A 27,705-nucleotide genomic window follows, 5' to 3' on the forward strand; every position below is an offset into this window, starting at 1 on the left:
ACAAAAGCAACGAACATTTTCATACACAATGTCCTTCGTTGACCTAGGCAGAGAATGGAACAGAAAAGAAAGCCTCAATACACCCGAACAAATGCACACATCGCGTCAAGTGGTACCGAGTACCGTGGAGCAGCTGGCAGCACCAAAGGCAATAATGGAGACCGGAAGTGGCCCGCAACTTTACCGGAGCAGCCAACATTTTCGTAATCCCGCTTCCTTCCGGTTGGCGCACGGGAAATCACCGGAACTGAAGCCCGCAGTGCTCCAGTCAGTGTACGGTATCGACAACGGTGCTATAGTTCACATCTTCCACTTCATCAGTCCCCAACGTCTATATCCGGCAACTTTTCCACACGGGCACGTACACGTTCGGTACCTTTCAGACACACAAACACATTCAGGGTTGGGCAAAAATGTAGGTTAGTTCCTCACTTTAGCGCGGCATTTATTTACATATTATTAGTTCGGCGACTTGAAACTCTCGGCTGCCTCGGCTTGCCTTGAGCGTTCCACTGTTGGTACATACATATACAGTCAACCTTACCGACCTTTGCCTCTTTAAGACACCTGCCATCATTTCTGTGTGGAGTGAACGTGTGTGTGTGTAAGTGGGTAAACAAAAGGCAGAAGAAAAACATTTCATGTTTTGTCATGTTTTGTCGCTTTTGCTGAACAGCTCTTCACCGTTCCGCATATACCGTTCGCACGAATTGCCGTTTGTGTTGGTGGTATGTTTTGTGTGTAAACATGCAAAGAAATCCTTCTTCTCAGAGGACCTCCTTTGTTACCCCTAAACCCGATTTTCCCCTTCTTTTGAGCCACCCGTTAACAAATCCAAAAGATAAAAAAGCCAAGCTCTCGGAGGGTTTTTTGTGCGAACCAGCATAAGTTTCGTCCCGGCACACAGTTGTCCGGTTAATCGTTTTGGGTTTAAAAGTTTCATCAAAAAATATGATACCGTTACAGGAAAGCAACAAAAAAGGCCGAACGGAACGTTAAAGTTTCCATAATTTCCGCGACGTCACAATCGATCGATCGCTTGGGTTTGGTTGGCTTGGCTTCAATAATCAAACGTCCCCGCGACGGTATTTGGTATTTATTTAATAGAATTTATTACCATATTTTGCCCAGCGAAGCGTGGAACACTCGCAACCCTTCCGGTGAAAAAGAAGGAAAGGAAAAACGATCGAGGCAGAAAAACCACATTGAAAGTATTTTAATGGTCCCTTACCACACCACGGCAGGACGGTAATCGATAAAGCGGAGTACTTCTAGGCATGACCGTGTTTATCGGCTATTTACTTGAAAGTTCAACTGCTGATAAAAAAAAGTAGGGGCAACTTTTATCATGCCAAAACTATCTGAAACAACTTGTTTGTGGTGTGCGGATGGATCCGTTTTTACAAACAGTCTTATAAATTCGTTTCACTCTTCCTCAGTGTTTACGATAATGATTATGGTCCTTAATGCATGTTGTTTATCAATTGGGTCATCCATAAAGAGATTGTGTTTTTTTGTAATTATATTTCCTTCTTTAAAAAATGAGTGAAGTAAAAACGAGCTGACAATCATTCGAAATAGTACAGCAACTGAGCATCTTTAATATTTTGATTATCGTTATGAATGATTTATGTTATGCTTACCATGTGATCAGAAACACATAAATCCCGACTTTTTTCTTTAACGGGACCCTAATGAGCCGTTAATATGGCAGATACAGCAAGGTCAATTAGACACAAAAACCCGTTGATCACACATATCGGGCGGTGCATTGAATCAAACTGCACCATTCAACCACCCCACACTCGGGGTGACATTTTTATCTTTCCACCCTTAAGCGTTGTCTGGAACTGGAATCATCCCATGCACGATCATTAGTGTTCGGTGCCATAGCAGCGAGGTTGGGAAAAGGCAGGAAAAAGCGGGAAGCATTTTATTTCTTACTGCAGTGGTATACATTTTTGTGACAGCCAACAACGCCCATCACTGCCACGGTAGCTCATAAATTTAACCATCATCAACAGCCGCCTCAGTCGAATGAATGCTCTCTCCATCACGGTAATGCTATCTATCAGCCGGAATGGGAACACGAAACCATTCACGGTTTTTCGATTGTTTCATCACTGATGATTAATTGCTCGAACGTGACCATCGGCACATTGCAACCATTCACGACCGAAACTGGCGTTCAATGGATGGCCAATCGTATGGATGGGCGTCGAATCGTTTGTCGAAATAAATGAGATGGTTAATTGGGGTGTTGCTACCCCCATCGGAGGGACTCTAATGGGTGGACAGACTGTAGTTGAAACCCAGAAAAAATATATTTGAATTTCATTTTTTTGTGTGTGAAAGGACTCGTGAGCAAATTGAGAAACGCTGACTTGCAGTGCTTCTCTGAATTTAGCATTTATAGTTGGTTGTAAGATATATTTTAGAAGCTCCTCTTTCAGACTTTCAGTACATCAGAAAACACGTGAAAAAAATCCATTTATCCTATAAAAATGTTCATAAAGTAAAATTCTCTTCATAAAAAAACTCTTCAGAAATACTTCTGTTAGATACTAGAGAAAGCTTTCTTAAACCTAATTAAAAGCCATAAATTGTACCCAATATATCTTCTACGAAGTACTCAAACACATAGCTAACCTTAACCATTTTGTACATAAATTCATGGGACCAAACACACGTGCAGCATAGCAAGCAGCATCCATAAAAGAATCCCAAAAACACACGTGTGCATCTCATCGTCCGAAAGTGATATTGATCCAACCTTCCTTGCTGGTGTGGGCTTGTGCGTCCCTATATGTATTTTGCAGACGATGTGGTAAAGTGGCATCTTTTTTCACACAACCTTACAACCTGCCCTAAAAAAGCCGGTTAGAATGGTACCATCTTACTGCACCTTCGTTAGCGTAGACAAATGGTTCTAAATGGTGACGATAAAGCCGTCGCCTATGCTGTCAAGCTAAAGTAAACATTTCACCTTTCTCACACAGTAGCGCCACCTTACGGGTAAAGGAATATTCCGGCAGGGTAGTCAAACAAACGTTATCAAAACACCTAACCTAGGAGTTTTTCACCCTCCATTTCCTGGTGGGATCGATGAAGATGTGATTTCGTTTTGTGGCTATTAGTGTCCAATTTTGTGGAAGTTTGCGTTTGTTTGCGTGCCAAAATTGAAGCTTTACGAAATGAAGAAACCCCAGCAGCAGATCGGATGTTAGACGACGCAGCTGCACAAAGCTTATCCCACGCATAAAACCCTGTCTTGAAACAGAAGAAGGATTTCTCATTTTCAAGCAGAAAATTGTTAGCTTCAGCTGATGAGATCCTTTAAGCAGCTGCACCAACTTGCTCCGACATGGGTCAACGATGCTTCTGTCTTGAAGAAATTAATCCTATTTCATCAAATTAAATGAAGCTTAATGCTTTGCTAGCGGTCGCAACAAGGACTACAAAGGATAAGACGCTTAGAAAAGCATACCGAAAAGCACGACCAACAGCGCACCCCAATTTCGAGGGCCAACAAGAAAGTAAGGCTTGTTTGTTTCCATTTGTTTCCCTTTTGAATCTTTAATCGACCACGAGGTTTTCTCCGCGAGGTCCACTGAATTGGCAGGATATTGAACGCAACAGCTTCGTTATTTTCTCACCATTTAAATTCAATCGCTTTGAACACATTTTCTCGCACTTCCGCGGCGACTATCGAAGGCTTCGTTAATGGGGGAAAGTGCTTTTGTTAGGAAATTTCGACGGTAGCAAAAGCACTTGAAATTAGATTATATTCATTTGCCTTTTTGGCCATTGTTGTGGTGAAACCACCCCCGGAAAACCCCGAAACAGTGGGTTAAACAAAAACTGACCAATCGAAGTTAAGAGGAGAAAATAAAATACGAAAAAAGCAGGCATCGTTTTTATCACGCAAACAGATTTTAAAGTGGTTCTACAAAGATCCTGCAACGCTTCCGGTCAACTTTTCATACTGATCTGAATCCTGAGGGTGATTGGCCGTGGGATGATTTTTCGGGGGATAACCCCCCGACAGCGCAAGAAAACAAACAAACAAAACCGAAAGAACAATTTCAGCTTTTCTTCTCGCGATTTCCGGGGTTTTTTTTGTTATTGGTTAGGCAATTTGTACGGCATGGCTAACAAAAGGGAAATAACAAAACAACTTCAACATTCAACCGGTACGACGCCACTAGAAGTCAAATGAGCGGCTGAATTTAAAGTGTTTTTTCTAACTTCTTGCAGGAACCATTTTCCACAAACGCCCTGCTTAACGCTTGCTCGCCTATATTCCCGATAGAATTTTGTTAAAGTGGCAAACAAAAGTGTGGCCACCGTAGGAACAATAAGCGTTAGATTAGACCTACCTATCTACTATCGCTGTACTCTTTTTAGTTGTCAGTTCTTTTATTCATTCCTTTCGCTTTTATTATTTTCAAGTGGTTTAAGGAAATCCACACAGCAAAAGGGATTACATTTACTTAAGCCAACACCAAACGTAGTATCGACCGAAGCGAATTGGATCTTGAAAATGAATCCTTTCGAAATGTTTATACATTTGGGAGCACCAGTCCAGTCCAGTGCTTGTCTCGTGCTTTCCTCATTGCACGTGCCATTGTACGTGCATTCGGACATCCGGTTCGGTTGCCAACACGCCAACATCTAAAGGCTCGAAGGCATCGAATGAAAGTGGCAGCAGAAGATAAAACGCAACGTACGTGCCATTGGGTGCCATAATTTTCTCTGCTTTCCTGTGATTTCGATCCACCCGGTTTCGCCGGACCTTGCCCGATGGCCTTGGAAAGTTTCTACGGCTAAGGATACCGAAAGTGCACGACAGGACCGTATCCAGTCCCCAACTACCGAAGTGAAAGTGGTCCGATTTGGTGCCAACAATGCTGTGCCGACAAGTTGCGACATAAAAGCATTTGCCCATTCGTTCGATTTCAATGGCTTTTCCGGTATGTGTCAACCATTTGTAACCGAAAGTGAACCGGCCAGAAAAGTAATCAAAGTTGTTCCATGCTGCAAGTGGCGGGCAAAACTGGTGACAAGTGGAAATAAAACTGTGAATAACGCGTACTGTGGGCATTGGGTTGTAAAATGCATTTGTAACTATTGGATATGACTTCAGAATTCGAATCAGTAGATGGAACAATACTTTTGGGAATGGAAGTATGTGACTGTATGATTTGTAGAGTCAAGTTTTAGTGCTGATAATAACAATATCTTTCATTACCAGCTGATGACAGCTTACCAGAAACTGGGAAGTCTCATTTGTAGTAAGATAATGTTAGTAGAAAAGGAATAGAATTGCAAACTAAAGCGAAAATTTTCTTCTTCAATATATTGAGGAAGAAGACAAGCATATACATTGAAGACTCTGAAATGGAAAAGCTTTGAAGTTTTCCAACAACTTCAATAAGCGTCTACTGCAATCTGATTAATCCCAATGAGCACGACACTGATGCAATTGAGGTTAAAGGAGCCCATAGAGTTATAAGCTGAGATCTGCTCAGTGGATCAGTTTCAGCATCCTATTCGATAGTATTCAATAAGGTCTTTAACGCATAAAACATTACCAATTAAACAACAATGAAGATATCTTGGATGCTCTTGCAACTGTTGCACTTTTGTCCAACTTCTTCTTCAACTCCTATCACATCCACGCCTAAAACCTTGTTATTATTGAGTCGACAGTCGGGTCTATTTGAAAAGCTGGTTAGTCGTTGCTTGATATCTCCTGGTAATGATACCTGAAGTCCGGTTTGTACTCGTTGAACTGATAGTTTAATTTTTTATCCAAGTACCAAGTTTATCATGAGAATACCTTGGGCTATGAAATGTACAGATACATATGTCAACAACATGTCACCATAAGGAAGGAAACTGGTTACGATAGCTGTTATTGTCTGCAGAAATGATGTTTACCAATGTTTCAATTCCATTAACTATTATCATACGATAACAACCTGCTGTTTCATATAAGCGTTTCTTGTTCTTGGTTCACTGTACATGTACATTTTACCATTTTACACGATTGGTTATCCCTTGACCTTCCCAGGTCTATTTAAAAACTATTGCCTAATTTTCATGGTCAACCAATGCTTTGGCCATGTATGCGAATAAACGTATGCAAATTAAATTTGTCCCCTTTAGCAACACGTTTCAAGTTCCCACAATTCCCCACAAACCCTTTTGTGCGTTTCCCCTTGTTTCCCTTTGGCCAATTGTTTTCCTGCTCGTGATAATCAGATTACACATTTCATCGTTCGGATTGTAATTGAGAACGAAAACGCACCCAAGAAAGTGCAGCCACGGTACGGAATGGAAAGGCAAAGCGTACCCAGGGTAGGGTGCGTCCCTGACCCGGAAAACGGAAATGTCTCTGTCAAAGGATTACACCTTTTTTTTCGTTTTGTTCCTCCCACCGGTGATGGTGGGTCATCGGATGGGGCAATGGGTCAACGCAACGCATCTGGAGAAAGTGCGAGTCCGTGCTGTCACGTTACGACGCCAACGCTAGTTACAACTTACAACCAGCGTTTAAGCTGAACCACCATCGTAAGTTGGCAATCGGTGGCACATCGTCGCATAAACATCAATCAACAGCATGAAGCAAAACCAACAAACAGAAAAAAACACTCACTTGGATCATTCTAATCATTCATCGATCGCGTGTTGCATGCAATGTCTTCTGGTTGATAGTGAGAAGCGAAGCAAAAACCCATTCTCTTTCGAATCGAACGGAAATCCGGGACAAATCAACAAGCGTTCACCTATTTCCATACGCTATTCATTCATCCGTTGGTGACGATAATTAACCGCTGGTCAGTACCGAAGCCTATAATTAGCTGTAATTATGAGCCCCTTTTTTGCTCGAGTTCCATTTCCGTTTCCTGTGGATAGGAGGGGTAACGAGGGTGAGTAGAAAGAGGGGTTTGCGGTTTGGCATTGACAAATTGGCGGGATCGGGACACTTTTCGCCGGGTAACTGAATTAAGGTGGAACGAATATTTTTCGAAACAAGTAATATCGATCGATGCTACCTGCTGGCAGCGATGGCAGAAACTTTTGACAAGTAAAATTTGACTCTGCATGCCGCTTCCGGGATGGTTTCCTATTTCGGCTATCGATCGAAACTTTACCATCAGCTCCTGCCAGGAGACACTCGCCACCCTTCGCCGGAAGGCGATCATTTTTTACTATTCGACCTTACAGGCATTGGAACAGGGAGGGACAGGAATAGGCAGCACGGTTCAATGCGATAGCGCTCCGTGAATATTGTGCTCCCGGATCAATTCCGCAAGTGAAACCATTTTGTGATAAACCGTACAGCGACCGTCTCTGGTAAAGTTTGGCATTTCGATTCGGTTTCGACACGGGTCATCTGCTTACGGGATTCGGAACATGGGAACACCCATGGGAAAACGTGATGCTCGAACCAATAATGACATTCAGCAGACCGAAAACGAGCATCGTTGAACCAGGGACAATGATGAGATTGAACCAAATCGAGAAGGTTTTATTTTTTTGTTGTTGCAATCTTCCACTCGGAAGGTAGATCTGGACGATACAGAAACACCGTGCAACTCTTCTGCGCAAAGCAAAACAGCAAATGGAACGGTTTTGCTAATAATGACCCAAGTCGTTCGGTTGAATTGTTTTGCAACAACCAGAAACTCCGAATGCCGGTCGTTGAATGTACCGTTGATTGGAGGAATTTCGCGACAGTTTCATAAAATTAAAGTGTCCTCAAGAATGAAATCTACTTCAATGTGTAGGACAAAATTTCGTTCAAGAGAAAGCAAGCTTTAAGATAATGAGAACCAAAATCCTAAATAAACATTTGTTTTATCTTGTTCGATACTCAAGCCCTATTTGATAGGATCAGTTTGTTTGCGAGTATTTCAATTTGTTCTTTAAGTTTTTGCCAAGTAAAATTGGAAACAAATATTAATCCAAAAGATAATTAAAATGTTGGTAAATTGTTACTATTTCGGATTATTCTATATTTTGATAAATTAATCAACATATCGCCTCGCTCAAACTAACTGCCAAATCGATCATGTACCAGTCAAAAGGTTAAAGTTATTGCGATACAAATAGTCCGTGGCATGGCGAACGTTCCCAGTCGTGTATAATCATCTATTTACGTATTTTTCCCCCAATGGACCAACAGCACAGTTCATTAGCTGACCGATCGGCTCAAGCTTTTATTAACCAAGCGATGATTAATGAGATTACGGCCTGCGGGGCTATCTTTGGTTCATTTATTTGCCTTACCGAAAAAAACACTCTCCGGCAACCGGCTTACTGACCCCGCGCCGTCTCTGAGGAGTGTAAATCCGGAGAAAAACTTCACCCTGATAATACCGCACGCGTCTGCCAAATCAATGTGTTGGTTATACTGCTGCTGGATATTGTTTTTCCTGACCAATTGACGGACGAAATTAATCTCAATCTTTCGGATGTTTAGTGAAAAGAAAACGAAGGAAATAGAAAAGAATTGTCCACCAAATACAGCGCAATCATGCAAAGCATTTAGAGGTTTAACGTTTTACGCCTTTTTTTCCTCCTTATACTGATTCACTGATGCCAGATAACGAAGAGCCGAAGTTGCTTCAGAGTGTGGCTGGAGTTTTACCATTTTGTTGCTGTGTGTGGTTTTTTTTTGTTGCTGCTGTTCGCTCGTTATTATTTCAGTCCCTTCTCAAAACATGCCATGGTATCATAAATTTCTCCTCAAGCAGCTACCACTTTGACTAAGACCTTTTTTCTGTTTTCTTTTTTCTCTACCCAGACATGAAACCTTGTCTTGACCTTCCGCATCGTGCCGTACAATTCAGAGTCTTTGTGGCTGTTTAGCTCTTTTTCGTTTTATTTCCCTCTTGTTGCTAGAATCTTTTTCTCACTTGTCCGTTTTCGTACATGAGCTACTTTTTATACAGCCCATTTCGTACTGTTTTGTCCATGCCTCACTCCTGCTGGAACGGGGTCCTCCCGGATGGGTTTCTTTCCGCTTTGTAATCATATTAAATGAAATAATAAATTAAGATAAGTTGCAGCCAAAAGGTTACCTTTCACAATCATGGCCGTCTTATCCACTCTTCCATCCTGGAATGTTTGTTGTTTTGAAGCGTTGTAGAAAACGGTTAGTTTATTTTCAACGTAACCTCATCGTTTTGCTTTGTGAGTTATAATTTCTCAACCACTTCATGGTATTTCTCTCTCTAAATCGCCATAGGTAGCAAGGGGTACGTGTCATGTCACGCGAAACAGTCAGCTTTTGTTTCTCCTTCATTCTTTAGTTTTGTTTATTTATTGTACGCTTTAAACACTTTGCTGTAGGGATTAGTGCGCTGCTAAACTTCCTTTTCGCCAGGCGTGGAAACGATAATGGACGCGACGCAACTACACCGAACACGGAATTTGTGATGTTTTTCGTATAGAATAAAAGTGTTTTCTACCTAACGCTTAGGTTTTCCCCCACATTTTCCATTCTTCGCAGAACAACTCAACTATAAAGTTTGGTACACACCTCTTTATACTTTGCTCTTGCCTGTCTCATTAAATTCTGGAAGGATTTACCTCACGTAAAGCTTTATAAGACTTGGTGAGTAAGTCGAAACGTTCCAGAAATGGTAAACGGAAGTGCTGGGGAAGCCGCACACGGAAGTAAAAGAAAACGCAAACCGTCATCCGACAGCTGTCTGAATGTTTTCCTATAATTTATGGACTTGAAAATTCATCCCACACCTGCAGGATGATGGGTGCAAGTGTCTGACGCTCAAACTATCTTCCGAGGGTTCCAGCAAGCCGAAGATTTCCGCTCAGGTGTTTACAACCTTTTCATGAGGAACGGAATTTCAATGTGCACTTGCCATGGTCGACTATTGTTAAGTCGCGGAAAGTCGAAGTAAGATTTGTGAGCAGAAATAACTTATTTAGCAAATCATGGCAAACGGCAGTGACAGAGCTGGTGGCGTGCTTAAACGAAAATCCGGTGTCTGTCAGAGGTGCATTAATTATGCTTTTGCCACCGTCGTTTAGGCGAGGCAACCTGCAAGGAACACTATTTTGATGCTGAAAGGGTGTCGTGTTGCTTGTAAAGAGTGTCTGTAATTTCTGGAGTGTGTAAAGACATCTCTTTAGCGATTTTGAATGCTTGTTTTATAATTGCGCGGAAAATGTTTTTCATTCTAAAATCTGTTTTCCGTACGCCGATATCCTTCCATCGACAATCGAAAAAGTTTTCTCATTGATTGAAATTTAATTCATCTCGATGCTCACACAGTCTCAGATCGAATATACTTCTTCTATCGGTTTACACTAATCTTATTAACATAACAAAAAACCAAAACCACACCATCCAGCTACTGAAGTGCAGTGAACCGCGCACAAAAGCAAAACCCGGAACACTTCCCACCGTTCCCGGGCCAGGACTTGTGGGTGTGGGTCGTTATTGTCCTACTTAAAAATTGTCCACCGAACCGGAAGCAATAGCAAAACAGTAAAAGCATCACAATAAAAACGTGTCCCTTCCCTTTGTGGTGTAACAAAACCGCCCACCACAAATAAACACACGCAAAAACAACGGAAATCTTCGGTCGACGATCAGCATTATAAATTTATTGGTCACGGTACTGCCATTTTATGTGCTGTCGGGTGGCATTTTTGCCACGTCGACACTTTCGGGGTTGATGTGTTTTGTCCGGTGACAGTTGGGAATGCGGTGGCCGCCACCATTACGCTTGCAAGTGCACCGACCGTTTCTCATTTCGGTGTGGTGCGAGCTAATGGCTTTATCGAGATAATGAAAGCAACTTCATTGTGAAGCGTAACGAAGTTTTGCCGGTTTGTTCCTTTTTACTTCGAGATGATGTTTTCTGTACGTGTGGTCAAACGCTTTCAAAGCGATTAGAAATGATAAACGAGCTGAATGGAGTGGAAAACTGATCGTTCGCCATGCTAATGATAGTTGGTGGTGGAATTTAGTAAAGTACAACTAATTGTTACAACTTACTGTTAATTACATAGCACTAAATGTTCTCAGTCGGAACAGTTGCAAAGGGAAAAGGTTAGATTTTTTGCTTCTTGTTTTACAAATGACCTTTTCCTGGATGTTTTGTACAAGGTGTACACCTTCATTCTATGTTCATGCATTTTTAAATCGGAGAGCTTTTCCTAATAGGCAAGCAAAAGCAAAGCTTTATTTGAGTTTTGTTCATATATACATGATTCTTAGCCATAGCACTTTGAAGAACTAATAGTCCACCTTTATTGGTATAATTGAACTCATTTTTTTTAAACACATTACTCAATAATAAAATTTATAATCCAACACATTTCTCACAAAATGTAGCATATTTTAGATCTTTGAAATTTATTCGTTTCATCCACCCATCGTACCGTTGTTGATATTTACGTTCACTCTCTGATAACCTAACCTGGCCGAAATGATTGCTCGCTTACAAATAATATTTCCCTCTACAACCGGGCTCCACGATACGGCAGTCATAAACCATCTTTTATGTCTTTATTTTGCACCTTTTGGACCATCTCCGGCGCGATATGTTGCAATGCACAGAACCAGAGCGATAGAATTCCATTTTGCGCTGCAAGCTTCATTGGAAGCTTACTTTGTATTGCGCACACAAAGTTTATCAACGGTTCGAACGACCTCGTATGAGTGTGGCAATGAGCAGAGGTTCGTGTTTTTTTTGTAATGCAACAGTCCAATTGCATCCGTGGATGAACAGGTCTCATAACAAGCAAGTTTTTATTTCCATCCAGTTGTGAAAGTTTGTATTGCTGCAATCGTTAATAGTTATAGGGACGATAAAGGCGAAACTTTAGCAAAATGTAGCTCCGGTATAGGGCAGCTAGTAATGCTAATGATGATGCTTCTACATTAAAGTTCTTTATGTTATTACTTTGTATTTAATTTAATAAACTAGATTGCATTTCCCTCATCCTTGTTGCTCAGAAAAAGGTACGAAATACATTAAATTTCCAATCAATAAAATTGATAGGAAACATTTGAAATGTGTTTGATAAATTTTATGATCAGATTGTCCAAGTGCAAAAAAATATTAGCTTCCTGTGCCGCATGTCAGCGATTAAAATAATTTGATTCAATTAATCCACTAATGAATGCTAATACCATTCCCTCAGAGGTGTTTGAAATCGAACAAAATGGTTGCTGCTTGCATTTTGTTGCACAAAGCCATGCAGCACCGTTCAGTTTCACCATCCACCCTGTGAACCGTGCCAACCGCAGCTGAATGGTTTCGGTGGTATTTAGCCGGATATCGTTCAACATTTTGGCTTCATCATCATCCATCAGCCCGACCGGGTGGGAACGGAAGCGTTACGCTCTGCACGCTAATGTTGCTGGTGCGTTGTTTATGGACCACAGCGATGGATGGATCTGTTTAAATATGCAATGCCAGTTCCGGTGGCGGTTACGATTCAACCACCAACCAACATTCGTCCTCGTCCTCGTCCTCATCACCATCATCATCATCATGGTGGTTAGTTCCTGATTTCTGCCTTCCGACTTGCTTGCACTCCCCTTCTCCCCAATTACACCCATCTGTCAGTATGAACGTCAGTGCCGTCAGCAAGCGCGCGATGCCCTTTGACAACCCGAAGACACGATCATGTCCGACATCTGTAACAAACCACGCAGCTCGGGTGTTGCTTGTTTACAGTGAAACATCTCCAAACACTGCTTGAGCGCGTTGTTCTAATCGACTGGTGTTCGAACCAGCGGCTAAGATTTACTGTCGCAATCACTATGGAACTATGGTGTACGTTACCTTGAATATCACGATATACTTCAAAACAAGTGAAACTTTTGCTAACCCTCTTCGGTTTGCCTTTTCTAAACTCCTGAGTGACGGAAAGTTTTAATCGACTCTGCCGAACGGTCGCTTTTTAAAGCTGAACTCACAGTATTTTGGGATAAATCTTGATCCCGCCCGGTGACAGTGGCGTTACAAAAGATTACAAAATTACATTCTCCCGCTCGGCTAGAATAAAAGCAACATGCGATCAAACAATGGCTAATGTTTGCTTAAACCATCCAACTTGTACCTTTTGTTCGTGGTTGGGTTCACGTCGGTCCGTTCGGTACTTTTTTGTTCTCCCTTTTGCTACCTTTCCTATAGACGACATTTTTCATCCAAGTTGCAAATTCATTTCATAATTTATTTTGTGGTGAGATGAACTTTTCATGCTTTCGTGATTTGATTGTTTTGGTAACTTTACTTTTATCTCATCACCCTTCGCGTGCGCGTAAGGAAGGGCATTCAAGAGATGCTGATTTTTTTTTCTTTTCTTGTACACCCAGAATACAAAATAAGGTTACTTTTGATTCCTTTTTATTCTAATCTAGTTTTTTTTAAGTTGCGACATGCTGTATTAAAAGAAAGGAAAGAAATTTTAAGCATAAAAAATTATTTAAAGTAGACATTCAGCTTGAAAAATCATTTACGAATTAAATGCAAATTGAAAGCAAAAAGAAAGTATTGGTTTCAAATTATCATGTTATGAATAATAGATTCCATGGTTCACCGTAACAACGATATGTCATACTTTATCTCGCATGCGACATCAGGTTTGACATATTGTAGCACGTGTAATTAAATTCGCACACCGTTTTTTGACATTTCATTTATTTAACTCCTTTCTCACTCTCTCTCTCTCATTTTGTCATCCACAGGAAAGTTATCCAACTCGTAATCACTGAGGAGGGCAGCTACGAGAAGGATGTCCTGATGTACGTCAACCTGGGCGAACCGCAACAAATCGGAGGTAAATGGGTCGTATCTCGATTCGCAGCTCCATCGGGTTTGGTTTTCTCCGGCTCCGGTGCAACATCTTCCGTACGATATCTTTTGCGTCCACATGGTTTCCACTCGTTTTCGGTTCCTTCCGTTCGTTCCGGATCTAGAATTGTTTTCCCTCAGTTTTGTATCTATTTCCCTTCGCTCCAAACCTTATTCTGTCTATGTTTCTTTCCACTTGAACACTCTTTACTGTTGGAAGTGTTTTTCGTTTGTTTTTCTCTCATTCTCTCTGTCTTGGTAGGTTTTGTTTGGTTCGCTAGATACATCGCATACTACAAGCTAGTGTATTTGAAATCAAATTAGAGTCTGTATCCTTTCGTCACTGTTGCTTTTCTCTTGGCCATTTGGTGCCTAAGATCCTGTTGGCTTCAATCAGAACATACTCGATTAGAAAGGCATGGTGCTTTGCTGTATTTCGTCTGTCAACAACGACAAAAACCAGTCGTCTAGAGCGCTGTTCCATTTTCAAATTTCATCAGTAGCGACCATGTTCTTTCCTACTGCAATGCAAATACAGATGGTTCAATGAAAGATCAATTCATGCAAAAGTGCTTGCGGAATTATTACAGCCATCGAACATGATTTCCATTTCGAAGATTTCATTTGCTCAACGGTTCACGGTTCGAAGAAGAAAAAAAAACAACACAAGATGCGACGGTGGCCGTAGCCCGTCAGGAGCCAGCCGAAAACATTCGTATGGTAAATCTACCGAGATGCTTTCGGCACGAAGAACCGAACGTACGACATGCAGCCTTGACTTGCTGATTTCGTTCGTATGCCGCTTCTTGTCGCGTGCCTGTCGCGTACCGCGTGCTTACCGGTTTACAGTGTTTGACATGACATATCTCACACGGTACGGCCATCCTGGTCGAACGTTTTGCTATGAATATATTATCCCGCACTCGCAGCCCTCTCTTATGAAAAGGATTTTGTCTCCAGTGCGAGACGTTTGACGTGTCGTCCCCAAACGGTAACAGGGATCTTTGTGTATACCTGTCGGTACCGTACACTGGACAAACATTTATAGTCCATGTCATCTATTCACCGTTCGTTAGTCAACACAAAAGAAACAACACCTCGTCCAGCACGGGATACCGCAGCTTCCCTTGCTTCCGTACTCCGTTGGGATCCTTCAGACAAGGAGCGTACGCAGCGTGTACAGAATGTTAATTTTTCCCATTTCCACACCACACATTCTTCACGCGGTTCTGCTGAAAAATGGATCGCTTCGGTGTGCCTTACCACTGGAGCGCATGAAGACAACTTCATTAAAGCCGGTTCACCTATGGTGTATGGGCTCATATGAGGGAAAAAGCGGATTCCACACCCATGAGGCAACTTGATTGGATTGAACAATAGATCGTAAGGTGTCCTTCCAGCCGGTTTATCATCAATTCCATCATTGCTGAAACAGGTGCAACCGGACCATGAAGGGTGGCGATCAAATCGTCATATATTTGGAATGTGCTATCTCCTTTGGGGGCAAAACAGCTTTATATTGACGTTCATTCAACGAGCACAACGATTTCATGGTTTTCGTTACACTTTACAAAATACATAAGGATATTCCAAGGAGAACTTGTTGTAATTTTTTATTGACAATTTTTTATCAAATATAAATATTTTTAACCTCCCATAAATTCGATTGAATTTCCTAGCACACATCAATCTTGTTTCCGCTTGCCGTGAGAGGAAACAATTGAATTATTGGTCCAACCAATGGTAAACAAAGTGTACCATTATTTTTACCTTCTCGCCCTCATTAAACAACCACACCATCCTCACTTTGCTTTAGTTCCCCATCGAATTGAAATCCTCAAATAGTTCGAGTTCGAATCAACGTTCGCCGTAAAGATAAACATCCCATAACTCTTCTACTATCAAATATGCAATCTTTGCTTCATTTCCGTGCCAGTTTATCCGCAAAAAAACACCCCGAACAGAACAGTCCCGGGGTAGCTGGGATTAGAAATTCAAATCCGAAGGCGTACGCATTAAACCTTCGATTGTAACGCTTCACGATCGAAGGCGATGGAGGGATGAGGAGGAAGGCAGAAGTGGATGGAATTGTGAAAATAATCACTTCATAAAATTTTTTTTCCACACCGATCTAAACAAACACCATCATCGTGTTGGTAGCTGAAATGTTCAGGATGATAAAAATAATACCAACTTTCTTCGCAACGCTTTGGTCTTACGTTTACGTGCAATGATCGGTACTGGATGTGATGGCGTTCGTACGATCGGCACGCAAACAGAATTGATGAATCGACAATGTGTTTATTTTCTTTTTTATCGCTCTAAGTGATAGTTAGGGGTGATAAATTTTTACTACAAACAAACGATAGTTTTTTTTTAATTTGATTTGAAATAATAACATACTGACATTTGGTCGCAAATCCTTGGTGATATGTGCTACAAGGAATATGGTCTAAAATCTTATTAAAAATCTTTTTACGCGATAGATTTGATATCTAAAATGGTCTTTAAAGATTCGTTTGAGGTGAGCTTCATCCCATTTAAAATTACAAATAAAAAAGCATTCGAAGCACTTGCCCGACGTCAGAATTCTGGCGTACGATCTGTGACAATTAAAAGCGTCAAAACAAAGTAAACATGCCCGTGGCTACATCGGTTGGCTTTATCGTAGTTCCATCGTGTAGCCCTGAAGGCAACAACTTTAATAACAGCAAACAGCACGCAATGCCAGCCTTCGAAAGAGTGTCGTTCTGTACACCAATCCCCTGATTTAACGCTCTGGAATATACGTTTTCTCCATGTTCATCATCAGCTTTCTCGAGTTTGGGTTCCGCTTCTTTTTCTCAAAATATATAATAATTGCTCACCGAATTTACTCACGACTGAAGTTGAAGCTAGAATCGTACCGGTGAGGTGAGACCGTTCGGGTCATACCACCCTCTATGCTCGATTCGTCCCCGCTAATGCGCTCGTAGTATTCCCATCATAAGTAGTTCGTTAGGCGCGTAGAAGTAGTTGTTTCGAGTTGGTTTATTTTATTGCCAGTAGAACATGTAAATTCGCCTTGCCGCTAGGAGGAAAAAAAGTGCCAAACATACTTCAAAATCTCTCCCCCGCCCAACCCTCATAGGTAGTAATGTTCTGCGTAGAACGTTGTTGTTACATTCCGTGTTTAAGCTAGATTAAGTTTGGCTTAATTCGTTTTTCGTTGTTTCTTTGTTCGTAGTACGTTTACTGTTGATTTCGTATTATATGGTTTTCTCTCTCTTTCTCTTTTCTTTTCTTTTTTTTTGTCTTTTACATCTACCAATGTATATTCAACTAATGCTGCTGATCTGTACTACTTGTACTTAACCACTTCATCGACGATAATTGTAACCGTCATCACTGTTTGCCTATCGTAACCTTTTAATGCTAATATTAATTCGACTAATTATTTCTCCCTCGTTGATTGCCTTTATTGCTCATTACTTTGATGCTTACCTATTGAATATAATGCCTACGATTATTGCTAAAACTTTGTAAAAAACTCGAGCAAATTATCTATTTTCATTCGTTCTTTTTTCAATCTCTTTATCTGTTAATATCTCGTGATTGATGCTAATATTGCACTACTGCATTTTTATAATTAATTCTCCTTAATCTCATTCTTTCTTGTTGTCGCTTACGGCTTAACCACGAATGTATAAATCTGATGCGATGAAATTCCACCAATTTGTGCACGTAAACTATAATCATAATCAACCATACTGTTCACTGAAACGAATGCAAATCTCTGCAACATGTGTACGGGCCAAATTCCGACCACACGACAACCCGTATCTGAATCTGGCATTACCTGCTGTTACGTCGTGCCCCGTGCAATGGGCACTGGTCACTCATCTTCGCCCGTTACTTATCGAACGCCAACATAAACTAAACAACAACTTCAATACTCCGGTCCTGTTCTCAACCTTATCAATTGGAATCGGATATCACAAACGAAACATTTACTACCATGTTGAACGTCTGTCACACTACTGTGTCGGATGTTCAATTGGTTTTGATTGGAACAAACACGAAAAAAACACAAACTGGACCAACGCCGTCGACGGACGATCATCGATGACGGGCTGCAATATAAAAAAAACCCAAAAACGTAACCTGACAAATGTGGAAATGGGATGAAATTGAAACTCTATCGTTACGTTTCCGTGTCGATGTTGTTTTACAAACAAAAAATCATTATGACGCAAAAAAACCCAAAACCCCACCAATGTTTGAACAAACTGCAAATTGAACACGAATGTGTACGCAAAACATGTTGTCACTGTGCGCAATATTGATGGATGGCGTGTTTTTTGTAAGTAATACTTTCTTTCGTTCTTTCGTTTGTATATATGCAACATTATTTTTGAGCTTCTCCTATCCGGTTGCACTGTTTTGCACGAGTACATATCGCTTCCTTGTTTCTTGCAAAGCACCTTCGAGGGCCACTGCTTCTAATGCCACTGCTTGGAGCTCCTTGCGGCACGGGATGGCCCCAGCGGGAGACATTTGCCACTGAAATTTATTACTTTGCACCACATGATGCTGCACCAGTTTTTTCCATACACTCTTTCCATGCTTAATCACTACTCATCAATGCTAGATACGGTAATTTTTACCTTTTCAATAAAGAATCAGAAATAAAAGCAGTTCATTTTCTTCTAAACTAACAATGCATAAATATAAAAAATAAGTAGCTTAAACATATAACTAGAATAGTAATTAAAAAAAGTTCCATTCAGTTTAAATTAAATTTTTTTCTTGTAAAAATTATAATTTGAATTGATCTGACATCTCGCTCAATGGAGACGCCTGGTCCGTCTCGCATGGAGGCGCCTGGTCCGTCTCACATGGAGGCGCCCAGTCTTTTAACATCAGAATGCTTAGCATTTAGCCAAATAGCACCGTCTCGCCGTGCACTCGTTTTCTTTTCTTACCTTCTCTTAAAATTCTATGCATACTAAAACCATAAATTAATGGAATCTACGTGTTTCCAATTTCAATAATGAACGTTAAAAATCACCAACACACACCAGGTAAATGAGTTCCTTTTCATTCCGTTTGTTACCATCGTGTATGCACTCATGCTATTGGCCAACACGTTTCTTATGCGTTTTATAGAAGTTGTAAATTAATGATATACAGTTAGTTTAACTGCTTCAGCTTAATGTGTCGCTGTTTTCTCATTAAATTTTTCAGTTTTTTATTGCACGATGAGATTTTGAATAATTTATTCCGATTGCTTATCTCATCATGCTTCGAGCCACGAATTTTAAAATGTGCAATGTGTTTAGACTTCCGTGGTTTGCTTTCTATGTTGTTGTGAATTCGCTCATTTTTTTATTGTTGTAAGCCTTACTTTGTGCGTAAAATTTTCTTTTAAGCGGCTCAACGTCCAACCGCGCGTCGTTTTATGTTTTTTGTTTGTTTTGAAAAATGTATTTTACTACATTTCCATTTGCTTAAACATTCATTTATTCAAGATTGTAAATATCAAAATCACAAAAGAAAAACTCCAGTTGAATGTTAGCGCTTGTTTCATTCGTCCCATTAGCGGTGCCTTGTTAGTGCGCTTCCATTCCCCTTTCCGTATCTCATTTCACCGTCTAGCTCAAAGCTCATGTTTCACGGTGTTTGTTTTTTCTGTTTATAGTCCTAGTTGTGTTCGTTTAATTTTTTTGTCAGATTTCTTTGCGTTGCAACAAATTGCTTTGCTTTATCAGAAAAATCAACAAAAATTCTCGTCATGTCTTTTCCCTTTTTTTGGTACACAATTTTGAGCTTTGCCAATATCCCACATCCTGTCACCGCTCCACGGGTTTATCCATTTTGCCTCGTACTATAGCTTTCTCCATCGCAGGTCACACACATACACACGGAACACACATACTCCAAATCCTTCTAGTCTTCGTATAATCTCACTGTCTGCTCCTTGCGCCTTCACTTCTAAATGGGGTTTCCATTTTTCTCCAAAACCATGTTGTTCTTGCACATACTATCCGTTCTCAAAACGTCACAGTCGCACAGGGAACCGCATAAAACTCAACAACAACTTCAGAAAAAAAAGAAACTTCCACCATTCGAGTACCATCAGGAGGTTTTGTATTTTTTCCCACCCACCTACCACCCTCTAGCGTGTGTTTTGCATTGATGTCCTCCAGTTGTCCAATGTGCTAGTATGTCCTTTTCACACAAAGTGACAAGCAGAAGTTGTACCGAACATTCCGAACCAACGTTACCACAATACACAATCATCTCGTTCTTTCCCCATCACACGTACATAGCCACTCACATATTTCTCTAGCGTGTAGTTTGAAAAACAACAAAACCGAAAACCGAAAAATTTAAATACAAAACCCGCTGCAATCTTGTTTCACGTTTTGCAAATCACCGTCCATGTCCGCTGTATTGCCACGCAAAATGGTTTAACTGTGTGTTGGGCAAAACATATAGAAAAGAAAAAGAACCACACATAGCATATATACAAATTGCCACCCCTGTACGCCCATGTCGTTGACATCCAGCCAGCCACTGCAAGCAAATGCAAATCCGATTCTCCCAAACACCTTCTACCAAAAAAACCAGCAAACCAATAACTGCGAAAATTATGCTCAAGCTATCGTTTCACTTTTCAGATCATTTTGTGCTACATTTTGTTTCTATTTTATTTTCTATTTGACTTCTTGATTGTATTCGTCTGTCCCATGTTCCTTGCAAAGTTCATGCGTATAAACATTTGTCTAAATTTTCCTATTCATGGTGATTGTTTTTTGTTTAATTTCATCTAATTGTTCTGTTTTATTTTGTTTTCATTTTTATGTTTTAGTTTTTATTTGGCTTCAAATGATTTTATTTAACGAAAGTTTTTTTTGTTTCAAACTTTTTGTATTGTTTTTTGGTTTTTTTTCTGTCTCTCTACTTTTTTCTGTTCAAAGTGTTATCAAAACTATGTTCTTTTGTTTCCATGTATATTTTGTATCATTTTGTTTTCCTAAATACTTTTTTTCAATCATTCTTTTGATTATGTTAAAAATAGTTACTTTAAATTTGATACTAATACATTTTTTTGATTTTTATTCCTACTCAACGATCGGCTAACGCTGTTCATCTGGTTCGGGCGGACAACATTTAACACGAACGGTCGTTCCAAAATCGGTCTATACATTTCGTACGATCAGATGACCATGTGACAGGCATCATTGAAGCGGCAGAAAGAAAAGCTCCCGAAGAGCTGACGGAAGAAGACAAAATGGCACTGCTCGGACGGCCGAAGGCTGGTGATATTGTTAGGGCACAACTTAGGATAAAAGAAAGTAAAGAATTTAAGGTAAGTTGGAGTGTAATCTATTTTATTATTAGTATAAATATCAGTAATATTTAATGGAAAAATATTATAAGTATCAAAGAGTAATAAATATTTTTTTGAGATTTTTTGCTAACAGAGTGTGAAATAAGTTGAAATAAATGTTTGCACCTCTTTACACCAATCTCAAAGCAAATGGAAAATAAATGTATCTCCTTCCGCTGCTAAGGGTGAATGTTCACCATTTCCCAAACGTGCCCTAGCTGCGGCAATTCCATTCGGAATGAAATAAAATAAACGCATCTGCTTTGTTGATGACAGTGCATAAAGCTGTACTAATACAGCGGATATAACTACAATCACTGGCAGATTGCTCAACACTTGAGCGGATTTACTGCACCGTTCAGCTATTGCACCGTGGATGCACAACACCTCCTAGGGAGTTTTGCCAATAAACTCAACTGAGTGTGGTACCCGTGTTACATTTGCACACTGCAACAAGACGAAGAAAAACAAACAAACCATCAAATTCTCATCAGACTGCCATCTCCCCGAGGGGCTAGGATCCTTGCTTTATCGTCAACATCTTGCACACGGGGTTACAGCCTCGAGTGGCAAACACTTTCGAGCGACTGTCAGCTTCGCGAACAGTCGATTGCCGTCATCTTGTCGAGGAAAATGAATAGCCAAACTAAGGACGCCATCTCTACCGCCATCATCATCATCATCATCATCGCTGGCAGCCCTGCAAGCATTCGTGCGAGTCGAACTTCGAGCAGGCGTCGAAAAAGTCAATAAAATATTTGAAATCTTTCCATCTGCGCTTCATCCAGCGCTGAAGCAAACTGCACTCGTCCCAACGGTTCACTCGTAGGAATGCTCCCGGGGTCGATGCACCGCGGGGATGATAATTTGTGCCACTCTGGGTTGGAACAAGCGAACAAGCGGGATGTAAGGAAGGTGCTAGGAAAATAGACGCCTTGCTTCGTCTGTAAGGCAAAGGTTCATCTATTCTGCTGATGAAAGAACTTGTCCCACGACCACTTTTACCCCATTTCCACCACCGAGAGGGCTTCAATCGAGATGACCTAATTTAAACGATGTTTTCCAATCATCCCTTCTTTCGGGCGCACGCTTCACGGCCATGTTAAAGAAATGAACTTGTCAGTGTGACTGAGCTTAAAACTGGTGCCGTACTTACTCGTATTTACTACACTCGGATGGGGGCACATCGTGAATCAAGACAAATCTTGACAGCATTTACACCACACCAACGGCGCTTTCGTCTGTTCGCTTTCATGTAGCCCATTGAACCGTTTGATTTCACCCTGGTTGCTCTTTAAAAAGCAGTCAGGCCCTTTTGTTCAGATCAATAATGGTAATAATGGAGTCAGTCTTGCCTATTGACAGGCAATGATTTGCTTTTTTCCATTCCCCAGTTGGCTTCACTAAGCTTCATTTGCCAATTTGTGTGGCTTCGTTTCGCTCCAGCAGAGAATTCGATTTCTAAGCAAAAATATTTGCGTTTTGTTCTCCGGCAAAAGTCAAATTCAATTCAAGAATAAAGACCACACAAAGTACGGTTGAGTAAAGAAAAAATAGTATTGCTACAGTTGGCAATTTCTTCCGCTTTTCGCTGACAGTAGTCAGCAAATGAACCTTGGTCATTCTTGGGTGCACGGAAATCGTCCATCCATCCGGTACGGATTTGACCAAATAAAACCACGTAGTCCCAGCATGGGACGAAACCAAAAACGGTCACTGCAATGGATAAGTAATTTTACTTTCTGTGGTATTTTTTCCCCACTTTCCCTGCATTTATTCGTCGGGACTTGACAGTGCCGACGGTAACGATGTCAAAGAATGTTCCCGTTGGCAAGAATTTTCCTGCGGTTTACTGTTCCGAGACTCATCCTGTCGGTGGCGTATGCCACTCCGAATGTGATGGCATTACTGGGCATAGCAATCGAACGACGCTGATGATGATGATGAAGCCGATGACGGTAAAGCAGAAAGAAGCTTTTGATCTGCGGCACTGCGGGTGGTTTCCTGCATGGCGCTTTTCCGCTTCATTAGTTCGAACGTTGTCTTATCCAAGGAGAAAACCATGCAAGAAATGCCATTCACTGCACACACACTTGCCACACTTGAATCGTAAACCTTGATGGTGAAAGTAAAGCAAAGCTTTTTACAGCTTCACTTTCATGCTTTTAACCGATGGCTTTTGCAAATTGGGTTTAGGATTATGGAAATGATATTTATAAACGATGACAAGTAGGTGGTTTTTCCAGCTCCTAACTCTCGGTCTGATGCGAAATGATCGCGACTGTGGAAAAGTATTTAAAGCTTCCAGTAAACGCATTATAACTGTAAGAACGAACGCAGAAAAAAAACAGTTCTACAATTGAATGGAAACACCTGCCCTCCGTAAAGCTTTCCCACTCATTGGGGATAAGTTGATAATCCTCTTAATTAGTATCAAAATTCAAATATCACTAGATAGACGATTTCAAAGTTTGCAGCCCCGTCTTCTTTCATTGGGACTGTATGCGTTACATTAATAAAATTTGCTGTAATTGGATTAATACGTCCTCAAGATTATTTATGATTCGCTCCATGGAGGCTCGCCCTATCAGGATATGGACCTACGGACGTGTCTTTGTGATGTTTTCGTTATGTGATATTGTTGCCAATTTCTGATTTACCTGTAGCTTTAATTAAATAATGAGAATAAGAAAATTATTAAATCATCTGCACAATTTTGTTACCAAAAAAGAGAGACCAACAATGAAACCTTTTCTATATTTTCCACTATCAAACAACAAACTTTAAAATAGAATTAATTAAATTTGAGACCACAAAATTGCAACTTTATCCAAAATCAAACGAGTTGTAGTGTTTGCTTACATTTCTGAAGGATATATTTTTATTTTATCTAGAAATAATCCATCATATCTAAATGCTCTTCAAATATTTAAAAAATGGTAGATCTGGCAGAATTCTTTAAATATGCCTTCATTTTGGGATAAAACAAACAAGGCAGAAAAGTCTTATCACAACGCGTTGGTTTTCTGCAACCGAGGAAGCTAACAACCTAATCTAACTCGACTTTCTGACGTGTACCGAATGTTTGAAATACGTACACAACCTAAGGTTGTAAGTTTACTTAATCCGTCAAACGAACTTCACAGACCTGACCGCAAAATGACCCGCTGGTCGGGAAAACATAACCTATCGTACCGATCCATTTATGTCGACTGCCTGCCGAGCCTACTGTCACTTCAATCGGTCACAGTCATCGTCGTACCCGAAACAGTGAACTGTTTGTGTGCGACCATGTTTCGGTACACACGGTAAACGAAAGATGCGTACAAATGTGTGTGGCTCCTACAAGAACGGAACGTTCAACGTCGGATACCGCAAATTAAATTCAACCCAAAACCAGTCGGTCGGTTTCCAGGCCCAAAACCAGGCCCATGGGTTTTTCGTTCCTTGTCCACTGTACAGGATACAGGCGAGGGAAACGATCGTAACGACACTGGGAGTAAAATAAAACACGAACATTTCATTGCTCATTAAAACTTTTCCCGTTGCTAGTTGGCGTTACGCCAAGCGACGGTTTGGGGCCGGATTGAATTTGTACCACGATTTGCTCTCGAAGGTCGACGGTTACACAGGTTGGAGCGTACACCATTTCCACCGTGAAGTGCCCGGCGAAAGTTTCGCATCAATGAATGGTAGCCTATCATGTGGTGGTAGTGGAAAATAAAATTGTTTGCTATGAAAATTATACTTTACAAAGCACGATGATACATTTATTACACTTCTAATGAATGGAATGAAAATTAAAACAGCTTAAGATGGGAGGGAAATAGAAATGAAAGTTAAGTGGCTTGATTTCTCATTATGAATGGGGAATGGAATGAGTGTTGAAGGGGCGAGGGTGGTGAATTTTATTTTTAACTTTTCTTACCAATAAGAGATTGTGTTTTTTATATCGTAAAAGTTTACTAAAGTTTTTTTCTTTCTTTTTTTGTAGGTAAGTGCAAAGATCAAAATATTCGCCTGAACTACCCTAAACTACACCATGTAAGCTATGATCCTTGCTATCAGCGGAGCTTGGGGTAAGTTTGCTATAAACACAACGATATTTACCATGGCTTTTACTGGTAAAAAGTGAACCTATTTCAAGCTGCATAGAAAAAAAACCAAATCTCGTGATTCCTTACGTTTAAAGTACGATTCCAAACCAATCGTTCGAAGCATACTGTGATACTTAAATGATACCTCCAAGAATTCGATTGTCCCATTGGATAAAACACCAGATAAAACATAACCTGCCCGAAAGGTTAGTGGTAAGGTCATTTTCACTCCCGCTGGGCCATCCATCTCCCAGCACACAGTGACTGAGCCCATCTTCGATTTTATGAGTTCATCCATCGGCTTTTGGATTTTCGGACCTTGTGCATGGAACGATGAAAAGATTGGTATTGTTCAGTTAGATGTGTTTCTCTTTGTTTGGTACTGTCCTACTTCATCCCAAGGGCTGTTTGCATCTCTGCCACAGTTAATCCGCACGAAAGCTAAGAGAAGTAAAGATGCTCAATACCTTCATTGGATAAATAAGGGTACTGTGTATAAAATCTGTTTTTTTTTTGTCTTGTTCTTTACGATGCGCAGATTTTACTCCGAACTGTGGAAAACATGCAAAGGAACACAAACACACCAAAAAAAAATCCATGCACCTCCTTTCGACCGTCACTTTCGTCAACCACTCGATAACAAAGTTATATTTATGGCAACGAATTCAATAAACCCTGATGGTTCGGTTGACGGTATTTTGGGTGCTCCTTTTTTTGTGGTGTTTATATTTCTCTCCCACTGTGTTTGGTTTACTTTTCTTTACAGTTTCTTAAAACCATTTTATCAATTTACTTTTTTCTTTCCGTTGCTCTCCGATCTGTTTTGCTTCGGTGATGGTTAGATTCACGTGGGGATATAGCAGTTTTGGAATGATTTGAAAAGCAAACAAACAGACGATTTTTATCCATGTTGAAATAACTGATTTCGATCAGTCCCTGCTATTGAAGGGGTATAAATTTTATGAAATTTTTCTAAGAAAACAAAATATTTTCTTCAAGCAAAGAAAAAAGACATGTTTTATGAAACCCACTTCCTCTAAAATAAAAACGCAAAAATTGTTGAAACATTTCACACAAAAATCTAACGTATACTACATCCCTATTGTTTGTCTTTTTTGTTATTTTTGACTGATGTTATGCATAACAAGATTCATTGCGCGGGAAATGGGCACATATTCCATCATAAGATACCTGTAATGACATTAAAGCTTTATTGTCAATCTAATGGCATACCGTTCGCTCCGTTCCGCTCGTCACCAGGTCGATAAAAAGGATAAAGCAAAATCAAACAGAGGGAACGAATTCATGGTTCACCGTTTGCTAAAGCCGCCAAAGCGAAGAACACCACAGCGAAGACATTTTATTTTGTCAATGAAGCTGCTTTTACGGAAGGCTTAGTGTGCGTCACGATGGTACCACGATGGCTGAAACCTGCTTCCGGGTGCAATCCCCGTAAAACGACAATGTCAGTGGGTTTTTGCTTGTTCTGATAAATGCGGGTGCTTTATGATTTGTGCTTAACGGCGAACGACATATTTGTGTCGATTGCTTTCTCTTTTTTCCTTCCGCCTGACATGTGCGTGCTGCAGTAAGGTTTTATATGGTGCCATTCGGTAAATGGATGGATACGTTCAACATTGAAAGGTTGACGAATTTTTCATCCATTGAGCTTGTTTCAACAATGGCTTTGAAACTTTGGTTATGATTTATGAAATTTTACACCAACCCAAAAATATTATCCGATGAATCATGCCGCTTTTCATAAGCAGGTCATATCAATTTATGTCACATTGTTGGAAAATTTCAAAAGAATTCTACAGAGAGAGATTTGTATTCGGTGTTTAACCTAATACCACAGATCTGGCAATCTGAAAATCCACAATCAACTACAATGTTTTATACGTTTCGCTTCGTTTTGAGGAACCGTTGAGCAAAATCATAGCATTTCATCGACACAGTCACGTGCGGTGTTTAATTTGCGTAGCAAACATGTACTTTTCCGGTACGCCCGAGCTCATTTGTGTATCATTCACCACAAGAACACCCGTAATTGATCAATTGTGCGTAATTAAACGGACCATTTCGCGTGGCCGGCAGCATACTTCATTTCGCTCTAGGCCATGCCCATGAATGATACCTGTTAAACGTCCATCTACTACTACCTTAAGTCTATCCAAACACGCTGAACGTGAAGCGAACTTCAGCAGTCCAGCAAAGCCACGTACACCATTTATGATGGGTGCCGTTTTGGGACTGTGCAAAATGTTGGCTTTTTGGTGATGGTTTTTTTCCCCTCCTGGAAACAAACAAAGCACAAATTGTTGTACTATTGTTTTACGACACAATCACCAAACCAAGCCGGGGTCTGGTACCGACTGCCGGAATC

At 40.5% G+C, this 27,705-nt stretch overlaps 1 protein-coding gene across 7 annotated transcripts in view; it reads left to right on the forward strand.

Moving 5' to 3' along the window:
* The window catches only part of LOC125764682 (sodium/calcium exchanger 3), a 122,347-nt gene that overhangs the window by 51,884 nt on the left and 42,758 nt on the right, over positions 1 to 27,705 (forward strand). For 6 of the 7 annotated variants that reach the window (XM_049429182.1, XM_049429179.1, XM_049429183.1 and 3 more), the window contains exons 3-4: positions 13,742 to 13,833; positions 21,053 to 21,201. In XM_049429182.1, the coding sequence (XP_049285139.1) occupies positions 13,742 to 13,833; positions 21,053 to 21,201 (241 nt within the window). The remainder of the gene's footprint in view (positions 1 to 13,741; positions 13,834 to 21,052; positions 21,202 to 27,705) is intronic. The other variant, XM_049429186.1, reaches the window with a different exon arrangement.

The sequence above is a fragment of the Anopheles funestus genome, chromosome 2RL (assembly GCF_943734845.2).
Source record: "Anopheles funestus chromosome 2RL, idAnoFuneDA-416_04, whole genome shotgun sequence".
Classification (NCBI taxonomy): domain Eukaryota; kingdom Metazoa; phylum Arthropoda; class Insecta; order Diptera; family Culicidae; genus Anopheles; species Anopheles funestus.